Raw genomic sequence first — 11295 nt, 5'->3', positions numbered from 1 at the left:
CCTGCCTATTACAAGATGACATTACATGGGAATTTCTATTCTTCCCCTCTACTGATTAGGAATTTGATTTTTGATTAGCTCATGTGCCTGATGTAACTTTCCCCCCAATGGCATTCAGTCACAATATGTTTATGCAATCACTTCAAACAGGGGATAACAAAGAGAAGCTGGTGCAAAAATACCCTGGAACTAACAAATGCAACCGACAACTCGCTTTGCACGATCTGATCTGCAGCGTCTGCACGCCTGACTTTCTCCTGTGCCGTTCATTCAGGCAGCGTGCAATACCCGCGACAGCCAGCGGCGGGGCTCATTCCCCACCGCTCCCGCCTGCCAACCCAGCCGGCGCGGTGACTATTGGGAGCTGTAGTTCCCCCGGTCAGTGGGTGTGGCAGCTCTGCGTGCCGCCTGTCGGGTGGCGGACTACGATTCCCAGGGTGGCACCGGCAAACGTGACCGCCCTCCAAGGTGCGAGCGGAAAATTTACAACGCGTCCGGTCAAAAACAGAGCAAAAAAAAAGTGGGAAACGTACGGAGGGAGTCGCGACACCGTTCGTTTTGAGTTATTATTTCTCCCCTCCCCCCCGGCTGTAGGGATGTGAAGTTGAGTGGTGGACGTGGTTCCAGGCGCTGGTGTAAAAAGGCGGGAGCAGGGAGGAGCAGGAGACGATGTTGTCTCCAGGGCCTCAGGGAGGATGTTCATGAGCTTCTGTTGCTGCATCTTCCCTTAGTCAGTGTCCCCTCTGCACCATGGCGAGTGATTACCTGTTCAAGGTGCTGGTTATTGGGGACTGCACGGTGGGCAAAACCTCCCTGGTGCAGCGATACGCCAACGACACCTTCAGTAAGAACTACAAATCCACTGTGGGAGGTAAGTGTGTGTGTAATAGAGACTTTGTTTTGTTGCTGCTGCTGCAGTGAGGTGGAGGGATGAGTAATTTACAACAACTCTTGTGCACTTGGAAGCTCCGCCAGCCAGAGTTGATGGTGTTTGAGGGGGAAGGTTTTTTTTTAAAAATCTCTCCCTCTCTCAAGGTTTTTATTGTAAATCTCTCTCTGTCGAACAAGTTGGTCTTCTCTCCAATTACAGCTGCAAATGTGTTGCTGGTCAAAGCACAGCAGGCCAGGCAGCATCTCAGGAATAGAGAATTCGACGTTTCGAGCATAAGCCCTTCATCAGGAAGGGCTCCAATTACATTCGAGTACTGCGGTTGCTTCAAATCTGAAAATAAAAACTTTATTATCTGGGAGAAACTCATCGCGTCTTTGCATCTGTTGACAGAGCAACGCTTAACGTTTCGAGTCCAATGTGACCTCTGGACAGGGTCCCTACACTTTTTTTTATTTTACAGATGTCGCCAGGCCTGCTGAGTTTCTGGTCAGTAGGTTCTGGTCTTTGTTTCATGACAATAGCTTACTTCGTAATCTTTTTTTTTGTAAATTGGTAACGTGTAAAGCTCTTCGGTCCTGGGTTTTCTTTTGACTTGTCTCTGTCTCTGGGCACCGTCTCTCTTACGAGGTCCACTCTTTCCACTACCTACCAACTACCACACCTCTCTACCAAAAGAAAAGCAGAATAAATTCCGTTTCCCAGCTGCTTTCCTTTCTGACAAAGGGTCACTGGATTCGAAATATTAACCTGAGTACACGTGACAATAAATCTCTATTGTATTCGCGATGCTGTCAGTCTGAGTTTCTCAAGTACTTTCAGTTTTTTCTTTCCTGGCTTAATGTCTTTTTTTTTGACTGTCTTAGTTTTTATAACACTTTGAAGGAGGGTAACACTTTATTTCTGAAGCTTAGTAACTTTCAGTACCCGTCTGATTATATTATGTAATACAAAACCACTATTCCTAATGTGAGCTTATTGGGCTGTCAAATTAGACAGCACTGTTCCTCTTTTTTTTGGCATATTTTTAATTTCCACTTTAAATGTTACTGTTAAATCTAACCCCAATATCCATTTTAAGCAGTTATTTCAGATATTATAACAAAAGAAACAACTTCTAAATCTTTTCAGGTTGTTGGCCTTTCTGCTAGTGGGAATAATTTTAATTATGCTAAATTCTCATTTTGAACCTTGAGTTAATCATATTCATTAGAATGTAAAACTTACTGTCATTTTTTTTAAAACTTGCATTGTCTTTAAATTAGGTGCATAGAAGCTTAAAGTGCAGATGGAACCATATCATCTTCAATGATTCACTTTAATGTCAATATTAGCAAAAGAAAACAATTTTCACCTGTATCAATGAAACTAAGTTTTAGACAATTTCCTGCTAATTGTCTTCTCCATGACTTGATTTGACGAGTTTATTCCCTTTCTGCCCAGACCTGTCTCTTACTCCTGTCCTCAATTGAGTTAAGGTATTTGGAACAAAATCATTATCTTGCAAATCTTGTACTTATTGTAATTTCATAAGATTGATTAAACAACTTGAGTTGCACTCCAATGTTTTAGACTCTAAGTGAAAGTCTGCAAATGTAATAAAAGAATAGGTGAGATAGTTGCTTCTAAATAAGTTGGGGTTGAGTATGTGGTGCTGGAAACGCACAGCAGGTCAAGCAGTATCCAAAGAGCAGGAGAATCGATGAAGGGCTTATGCCCGAAACATTGGGCTTCTGAAAAGTTACATGCTAATCTCTGCTTTGAAAACGGAGCTATTTTCCTTGGGTTTTGTTTTTTCTTGTAGAAAAATTTAAAATGCCAAGTTTGTTCTTGTTAATCTGCACTCATTTTTGTCAAAAATAAAATGGAGCCTGACTTTGTGATTAGTATACTGTGTTGCTGTAGTGTATTTAATGACTTATGAATTCTGTACTAATTAACTCCTACTCGACCATTGAAGAATTTTAACCATAAGCATTCCAGATTGATAACCAATGAGTAAGCAGTTACTGGTAGTTTCCTTGGTAGACTACTATATTGTGCACTGTACCAAGTATGGAACTGAGATAAAATTACTTGCCTGTCATGATTAACTGTAGGTTTTTAAGAATGTGAGCTATGTTTCAGCTGAGTGTTTGTGTGCTGAATTAAGTCGCTAATGACTGGAATTATGCTTTTACACAATGTGGGCAGAGCTACATTTGAGGAAATGGTTTTGAAGATTCAGTTAGGTTTTGACACTATTTCTTTTTGAGTATGGAGAAATGGGTGAAAGAAGCTTAATTGAACACAGTTGAGCAAAATAAGAATCTGTAAGACTTTTTTTATTTTTATTATTCCGTTCATAAGGGCCATGATTCTGCAACAAGTATCTCTTTAAAATCTACTTAAGGCAATTGGGGATGGGGAGTGAAATTAGGCCAAATTGTTAACTTGCATTTGAGGATGTGGTTGACAGTTTCACAAAATATCATGTCTGATAACTAAAATGATGAGATTTGCAATTTAGAGAAGTAGTTGAATTGATTGGAAAAATGTGGGTTAATTTGAAAGCATGTGTACTGCACTACCAAATCTAAGCTGACAATTTCATAATGGAGTCACCCTATTTTGTAAGAAGCTCTAGACTTTGTCTTAACAAACACACTGTTTTGTAACTCGTTTATGGTTGACATGTTTTCTGTTGCCTGTAGTTCTCACTTTGGCACCTCCACATCTTGGAGGATAATGTTGGACTGGGGTGGACAAAGTTTTTTTTTAAAAATCATAACAGGTTATAGTCCAAGTTTATTTGAAGTGCAGCTTTCTGAGCTCTGCTCCTTCGTCACCTGGTGTGGTGATTTTTAACTTTTTTTATTTTCAAGGAATTCCACTTTTCTTGGCATCTTTGTAATCAATTCACTTTACATTCCCCAGAAATGGAAGTAGTTCTGATTGTATCAAAGCACGGTAGTTCTCCAAGTCGCTTTAACAAGAGAATTTAAAACTGAATAAACAGCTATTCTAACCTCAATGTGTTGTAGCTTAATGATATTTGATGTTGCAGCACTCCAGTACAAAAACAACTGCTACTGCTGGTTTTGTTTCAGAAAAACTTACTTCACATGGGCTGTATTTCAAAATCTAACTGCCTCTCAACAGTTTTGCAGCCAATAAGGCACTTAACAAGGTCACATGGATACTTCTGCCAATTTTTTCATGTCAGTCAAAGATGGGCATTCTTCAATTCTCAAGTAAGGCATGGTTTGAACTGAATGAAATTTAGATGGAAACTCCTTTAATGGAAAGGGGGGAAAAAAGCAAACTTCCAAACAAATGCATAATCTGCCTTTTGTCCTGTAAATTTCTATGCTGAAAGCTGTAACTTTTCTCTGTTCAGGTGCTGAAGATTAAAGTTCAGTTACAAATATTATTTCTCACATGGAAATGTACTTGACTTTTTAATCAAATGCAGCTGATGTCAGGAGTACAATGGGATGTTCAGTTGTCAGTATTTCAATTACCTTGGTTAACTGCCTCCCTGGACTTAGCCAGATTTTGAGGGTCCAAATGCCACTCTAAATTGAGCAAATCTAGAATGATACTTCAAATCAGCATGGAAGAAAATTTGCTGCAAGAACTGCAGTTTTTACACATTAGGCTGGCCTTTTGGTTTAAGCAATCTTCTTTGGATAAAACACTTCATACAGCAGAAAATGTTTTTTGTCACAAATTATGGGTCTTTGCCTATGCAAATGTAATTCATTAATTATAAACTGCTTTGAACTATGGTTGGAAAACAATTGTGGAAGCATTCATTCATTCATTCATTCATTTTTTTTTAATATTAAATGCTGTACAATTTAAATATACTAGGGTTATAAAATCATGAGGGACATGGATAGGGTGAATGGCCAAGGTCTCTTTTTTTTTCCCCTTAGGGTGGGGTATTTATTTCTCACACTTCCACAATATTGAATCCGTTTGCTCTGTACACTAGAGCAATAAACTAAGGCTTTGAAAAATACTGTGATTGGGATTTGATTAAATTATGCTACTAAGGCTTAGTCATTATTTTGCTAAAGGGCAAGTTTGATGTCTTTCTAATAACTGATCAAAATTCAAGATGAGCAGGACTCTTCCCAAATTTTATTCAGACATGATCATGAATGAGATTTTTTTAATAGGAAAATAGACAGCTCGTGGGGCAATAAACGAATCATAGTACACTGACTTTTGTCAGACCTGTTAATTTTATGTACCACAATTCACCTTTAATGTTTCATATACACAATACTGTGTATCAGATGCCTGTCAAATTATGGACTTTAGAATTAAAAAGTTTTTGGAGTTTTTATCCATTCTACATTGGCTGTTTCACATTAGGTGCTATCCCACTGGGGAAAAGAAAAACTGAAGTGGCCTATTTTGATTCTGTGGAATCAAACAGGGAATTTCAACTGTCTATTCAAACATAGAATCTCTAACAGTAAAACCTGGATTTCTGCACCACTCTGCATGTGAGCTAGTTGCTGTCAGGTTTTTAAAAAATAGTTATGGAAAATGCACAGTGATTTTGTCATAACAATCAACATCAGTGTATCTTTGACAGTAATTAGATTTTTGCTAAATTGTTAAATACTTTACAATTGCTTTAGCAATATCTTTATTTCATTACTTTCAGTGGACTTTGCTTTGAAGATTATACAGTGGTCTGACTCGGAGACTGTTCGACTCCAGCTTTGGGATATTGCTGGTAAAAGCTTAGTTTTTTGCATTCAACCAGAAACTGTTAACTTAGAGACTGGTTTTAAAGAATACATATCTGTATTTGTACAAGTAAATGTAATGAGCTGATTTGGAAAAATAGTACAACACTTTGTTCAAAATAGTTCACTTTATATGTTAATGATCTGGACATAGGGACTGGGGGCGTTTTGGCAAAGTTAGATGCAGTACTGAGGAGGTGGGGAGGCTACAGAAATATTTTAGGCTAGTGGTCCAAGCCATGGCTGAAATTGAATGTGAGGCTTTGCACTTTGGCAGAGGGAAAGTACACAGGCATGGACTATTTCTAAACAGTAAGAAAACTCATAAAGCCAAAGTACAAAGGGATCTAGAAGTATTAGTCTAGGATTTTCTAAAGATTGGCTTGCAGGTTGAGTGCATGGTTAAGAAAGCGAGATAAGTGACAACATTATATTTAAGGGCAGGAATATAAAAGCAATGACATGCTTCTGAGACTCTTTATAAAGCTCTAGTTAGGTCCCACTCAGAATACCGGCCAGTTTTGGGCCCAACACCTCGAAGGACGTGTGTGTCCAGCAGAGCTTCACATGGATGATCCCTAGAATGGTAGGCCCAACATATGAACAGCTGAAGATCCTGGGATTATATTCATTAGAGTTTAGAAGATTTGAGGAGATCTAATAGAAACTTACAAGAGAATTCATGGCTTAGAAAGGGTGGACTCTGGGAAACTGTTTCAGTCAGGCAGGGATACTAGGACCCATGGGCACAGCCTTAGAATTAGAGGGGGTCAATTTAGAATGGAAATGAGGAGACATTTCTTCTGCCAGAGAGATGGACCTGTGGAAATCATTGCCATGCAGTGCATTGAAGGCTGGGATGTTAAATGTCTTTAAGGCAGAGATTGATAAATTTTTGATCTCGCAAGGAATTAAGATATATGGGAAGATTGTGGGTAAGTGGCATTGAAATGTCCATCAGCCATGATTGGTGGACTGGACTCAATGGGCCGAATGATCTTTCTTCCATTCTTATTTCTTAGGCTCTTAAACACCGAGCATTGTCGACTACTACCTGGGCTGTTAAGTACAGATTTGTAGTACGTTTTAAATCAGGTAACGGTTCCCCAAGTGAACTGCTTGAAAGTTTTTCAGTTGGGAAAGAAACATTGGCTACAATTAAAGGACAAATGATTCTTGTGGAACCCTGTGTCATAGAAAGATCTTGCTTTAGAAATAGTTATAAGATTACATCACCAAAACTTAACACTATCAACATATATCTTTTTAAAGGTTCACACTTTAGAGACGGTGTCCCCAATTCATCAATCACGTTACAGCAGATTTGCATTAACAAAACGCACATAGACCTGTGGTCTTGAAAACAAGATTTGTGTTGACAGAAGTAATTGTCTGATGACTATGTAAAGCTTTTTGTCTTGGAAATTATTAGGGCGATGTGTTTAACAAAGAAAATGTACATCAGTTGCACTCATTTTACTCTAGAATTTCTTAAAATCATTCTGGGAACAGGATTACAACTTTCCTTGCACTGATTCTATTCTCAGCATGGAACTGACGTGGTAAGACAAAATCAAATAGAAAACAATTACCCCTCTTCAATTATTTAATTTCTCCCCAAATCGAATGAAGCCAAGTATACTAACTTTTTTTTTCTGGAGTTAAGAATAGAAATAGGCCATCAAACCCACTGTGCCTTCAATATGATTATAGTTGATTAGAAAACATCATTGCCTTTTTTCCACAAGCCCTATAACCTTTGACACCATTGATAATCAAAAATTATCAACCTGTACTTAAACTATATTCAGTCTGAGCTTCCATAGACTTATGGAGTAGAGATTTTTGACAAATATGGCAGTGATAAATTTTTATATTCTGAATTTTGACCTAGTCAAAAATAACATTCCTGTCCTGAATGAAAAGGAGTGAGTGCAGTAGCTTTTGACAGCAAAACGTTCCATATATCCTTGTACATGCTACTGGGGACACATGCAGCATGTTCAAATACATGTCTAAGTGGATTTACTTATTGGTATCTTTTTAAATAGGAGGAAAGTACTCCTCTGAACAAATCTTTGTAGCTTTTTACGTCAACAGATTTTATTGCATTTTTTTTCAAAAGGACAAGATTGCCAACATACCACAGGAGGTATAAGGACTATAATTCAGCACCCTCCTTCGTGAATAGTTTATTAATTTTCCTTTTATTTGAAGGCCAAGAACGCTTTACCTCCATGACCAGACTATATTACAGAGATGCAGGAGCATGCATTGTTATGTTCGATGTTACAAATACAGCAACCTTCCGGAATTGCCTCAAATGGAAGCATGATTTGGATAGCAAAGTTGCTTTGGTGGATGGAAGCCCTGTGCCATGTATTCTTTTGGCAAACAAGGTGAGTTGAAAAAGATTTTATGCAGTAATTGTGCTACAAGAATCTTTTTCTTTTTGAGAGAGACATCTAAACTTGGATTGTGATTTGGCTTGAAGCAAACAGATATTTGTTCTAAGTTGTATAATGCCTGGATACTATAAGTATGGCCAGAAAATTTGATTTGGGCATCATTTTCTCCTTAAGTCCTCAATTAGTTTTTTTACTGTTTTAAAACGAATGAGCAAGAGCAGAAGATTTCAAAGAAATAAGATTCTGAAACTTTTTTCTCTATGTAATTTTCTCTCAACCCCTTTGCAGAATTCAACCATGATAGTCATAATCTGTAAAGTGAATCTGTTTGCCATAGTTTATTTTTTTTAGACATTGCTTTTTTTAAATCCTGTTTGAAGCTTTTGTCTACACTAAGGTTTAATATTAGCATTTTTAAACAGTGGAAAGAACCTTCAGTACTGAACAACTGAGACTTGTTGGTTTATCAACTTGTTCTCCATAATATTAAATGCAAATAACATTGTGCACCCAATCTCATAATTTCAGTTGCATGATCTTTGAACTCTGAAGAAAATTGTCCTCAAATATTTTTTAAACCAATGTTTTGAGTATTTTTTTGGAATAGAAAATGTTCTGACTATTCAGTTCTCCAGTATATGAAGTTTGTTTGGATCCCTTTAGATCTTTTGTAGCTTTCATTGGCAAGTCCCAAAGTGTTCAAATCTTTTCTTCAATCTCTGCCAAATAGTTGTCTTATTTCTGATGTGCCTTACAAGGCACCACACTAAATTACATCTCCCATTCCTGAACCTAGCATTTTAACTTATTCATAAACATTTTATGCAGTCAATCTGCTTATACAGTTGCTTGCAGCACTTTTTTTTTGTGGGTTGCTTCCAGGTAGAGTTAAGTAATGTGAATAGAGAGCAGGAACTGCTACATGTCTCCACTAATGTGTAAACATTATTTGCTGCTATTATCTTTTTGAAATAAACATTATCAAAACTAAGTTGGACAACTTTTTTTTGCCTGTTTTAGTTCAAAATTCAGGTTTTTACATGAAAGGGTGGTTTTATTCAGTCAGGTTTTTTATTTTTTGTCTTGCTGTGTTTTGTATACAGTTTCTTTGGCTTTGTGTACATTCGTTTGCTGTATAATAACAGCCCAACATGTTGGAGCTCCCCTGTACCCTGGACTGAAAGTTCAGGGTTTATTGTATCACCCAAAGATGGGCACATGGGAACTTGATACCATTTGTTGAGAATGGCATCAAATCAGAAAAGGGAACTGCTCTTCCTTTGCACTGTGATTTGAGCAATGTGGTAGTAGATCTTAGTCCCCTTTTCCAAGCAGGTATGTGATCCAAGGAGGCTTAATTTCAGGAAGACTGTTGGTGTTGAATTGAGAAGTGAACTTCATCCTAATAAGGAACCACCAGGTGGTGCTACCCTTTTGTGAAACTCATCAGAGACAGTATTTTAAACACCAGGAACTACAAGAAAAGTTAGCAGCATGATTTAAATGATATTTGCATTAATTAATATTTTCCAATACCATTTGGGAGGGAAGGGATGAATTAATCTTAATTTTAATGACCTGGTTCTGAGAACTCCATTTTTAAAAACTTCATTTTTTCCTCCCCCAGCAAAGAAGAAATTTTTCTGTCACTAATAGAAATTCAAGCTTTCACATTTCACCCTCCTCTCTAAGCTTTATTTAAATCCTAGTGTTTTATAAAATGGTACTACTTGCTTTGCTAACTCCTATAAAATGAAGCTTTTATTTGAATAATGCTTTGTATTTTGCTGCATGAAAACAAAATCAACTTTCAATTTTTCTTATGCCCCCCAAAATAGTGTGACCTGTCAGAATGGGCAATCAGCAGAAGTGAGATTGATGTGTTCAGTAAAGAAAACCACTTTTTCGGTTGGATTGAAACATCAGTGAAAGAAAACAAGAATGTTGCTCAAGCCATGAGGTATGTTGTGGAATAATTCCAAAGAATTCCATTTAAGTTTTTTAAATTTAATACATTTGCTATTTCCTGCAAGTTTTTAACATTTTGCTGCTTTGAACATCTACAAGGACAGAAGTAGGCAATTCAGTACAACAAACCTGCCCTACTATACACTACAACTTTTGGTTTATCAAACCCTTCAATACAAACCACTCCAACCTCCTAACCCTGTATGCCATTGGCAATCAAATTCCATCAATCCCGACCTTCAAACATACTCAAAGATTGAGCTTCCACAGCCCTGTGGGGTTTTCCAAAAGTTCACCTCCCTCTGAGGGAAACACATTGTCTTTGAATATGTAGGGAAACAAGTTATGTAACTTATTTAAAATTCATTTTTTAGAATTCTGGACAATTTAAAAATTAATGCAAAATTTCATTTGCTTTGTTTTTCAGAGTATTAGTGGAGCATTTGATGTCAAAACCTAATTTGGGACCTCCCAATCAAAACCAAGGGGATTACATTCAATTAAAAGATATGCCAAAAAGTGAACGTCATTGGAATTCAGCATGCTGTTGAAAAATCATAGTGCACTACTGTGGACTTTGTATGATCTGTTTTCTAATGCATTTAAGTTAACTAGTTTTTACCAGACAAATTCTGGAAGAGTCATTGCACTATTGTGGTTCTCATTCATGTAAGTTAATACCTACATTTTTGAATATTAAACGAACAGATTTTTGATCAGAAGTTTTTAAATTGGTTAGTGCCCTAATTCTACACTAAATTCTTCCTAGGAATAAAAAAATACAACTGGTTAGTTCACTTCCAATAGAAATTGTTAAAGGTATGGACTATCGCAAACTTGGCTTAAATAGTGTACGGTTGACATTTAATATTAATGTGCAAACTCATCTTTATGATCAAAGGTCACTAAGAGGGAAAAGTGTAAACTGCAAGATTTGTGTTTTGGTGATGAACTGTTCATGTCACAAATGTTTACTTGTGCCAATGCTTCTGTTCCTTTTTTTTGGTTTGTTCAGTATTACATTCTGCACAATTCCTTTGTATGGGGTATCCTGTAATGACATGCTTTGCATTAAAAGTAATATATCAGAATTGTATTGCAAACATTTCTCAATAGAAATTTGGCAAATCCTAGGGAATCTATAAACCATTCAATTTTTGTTCTTAATGGTTTTATTAACTTAATATGGCAATGTAACTTCTTGGGCTGATATTCACTTCTGGAAAGCATCAAATTAGTAATCGTTTAGGCAACAATGATATAAGGCTTAGAGGAGTTTTCA

At 37.0% G+C, this 11295-nt stretch overlaps 1 protein-coding gene across 2 annotated transcripts; it reads left to right on the top strand.

Annotated features, from left to right (window-relative positions):
* The first annotated feature begins 481 nt into the window (after positions 1 to 481).
* On the top strand, positions 482 to 10735 carry LOC132828152 (ras-related protein Rab-7L1-like). Of its 2 annotated transcripts, XM_060845075.1 has the most exons (5): positions 482 to 871; positions 5553 to 5624; positions 7855 to 8036; positions 9884 to 10005; positions 10441 to 10735. In XM_060845075.1, exons 1-5 carry the CDS (start codon positions 751 to 753, stop codon positions 10562 to 10564), a joined length of 621 nt encoding a protein of 206 aa, XP_060701058.1. In that variant the 5' UTR covers positions 482 to 750; the 3' UTR covers positions 10565 to 10735. The 2 variants fall into 2 exon arrangements, with proteins under 2 accessions (XP_060701058.1, XP_060701059.1); XM_060845076.1 differs by lacking the exon at positions 5553 to 5624.
* Positions 10736 to 11295: the final 560 nt, after the last annotated feature.

This window comes from Hemiscyllium ocellatum, chromosome 26 (genome assembly GCF_020745735.1).
Source record: "Hemiscyllium ocellatum isolate sHemOce1 chromosome 26, sHemOce1.pat.X.cur, whole genome shotgun sequence".
Lineage (NCBI taxonomy): Eukaryota > Metazoa > Chordata > Chondrichthyes > Orectolobiformes > Hemiscylliidae > Hemiscyllium > Hemiscyllium ocellatum.
Note: the sequence above shows the minus strand (reverse complement) of the source record. Positions and strands in the feature narration are given on the sequence as shown.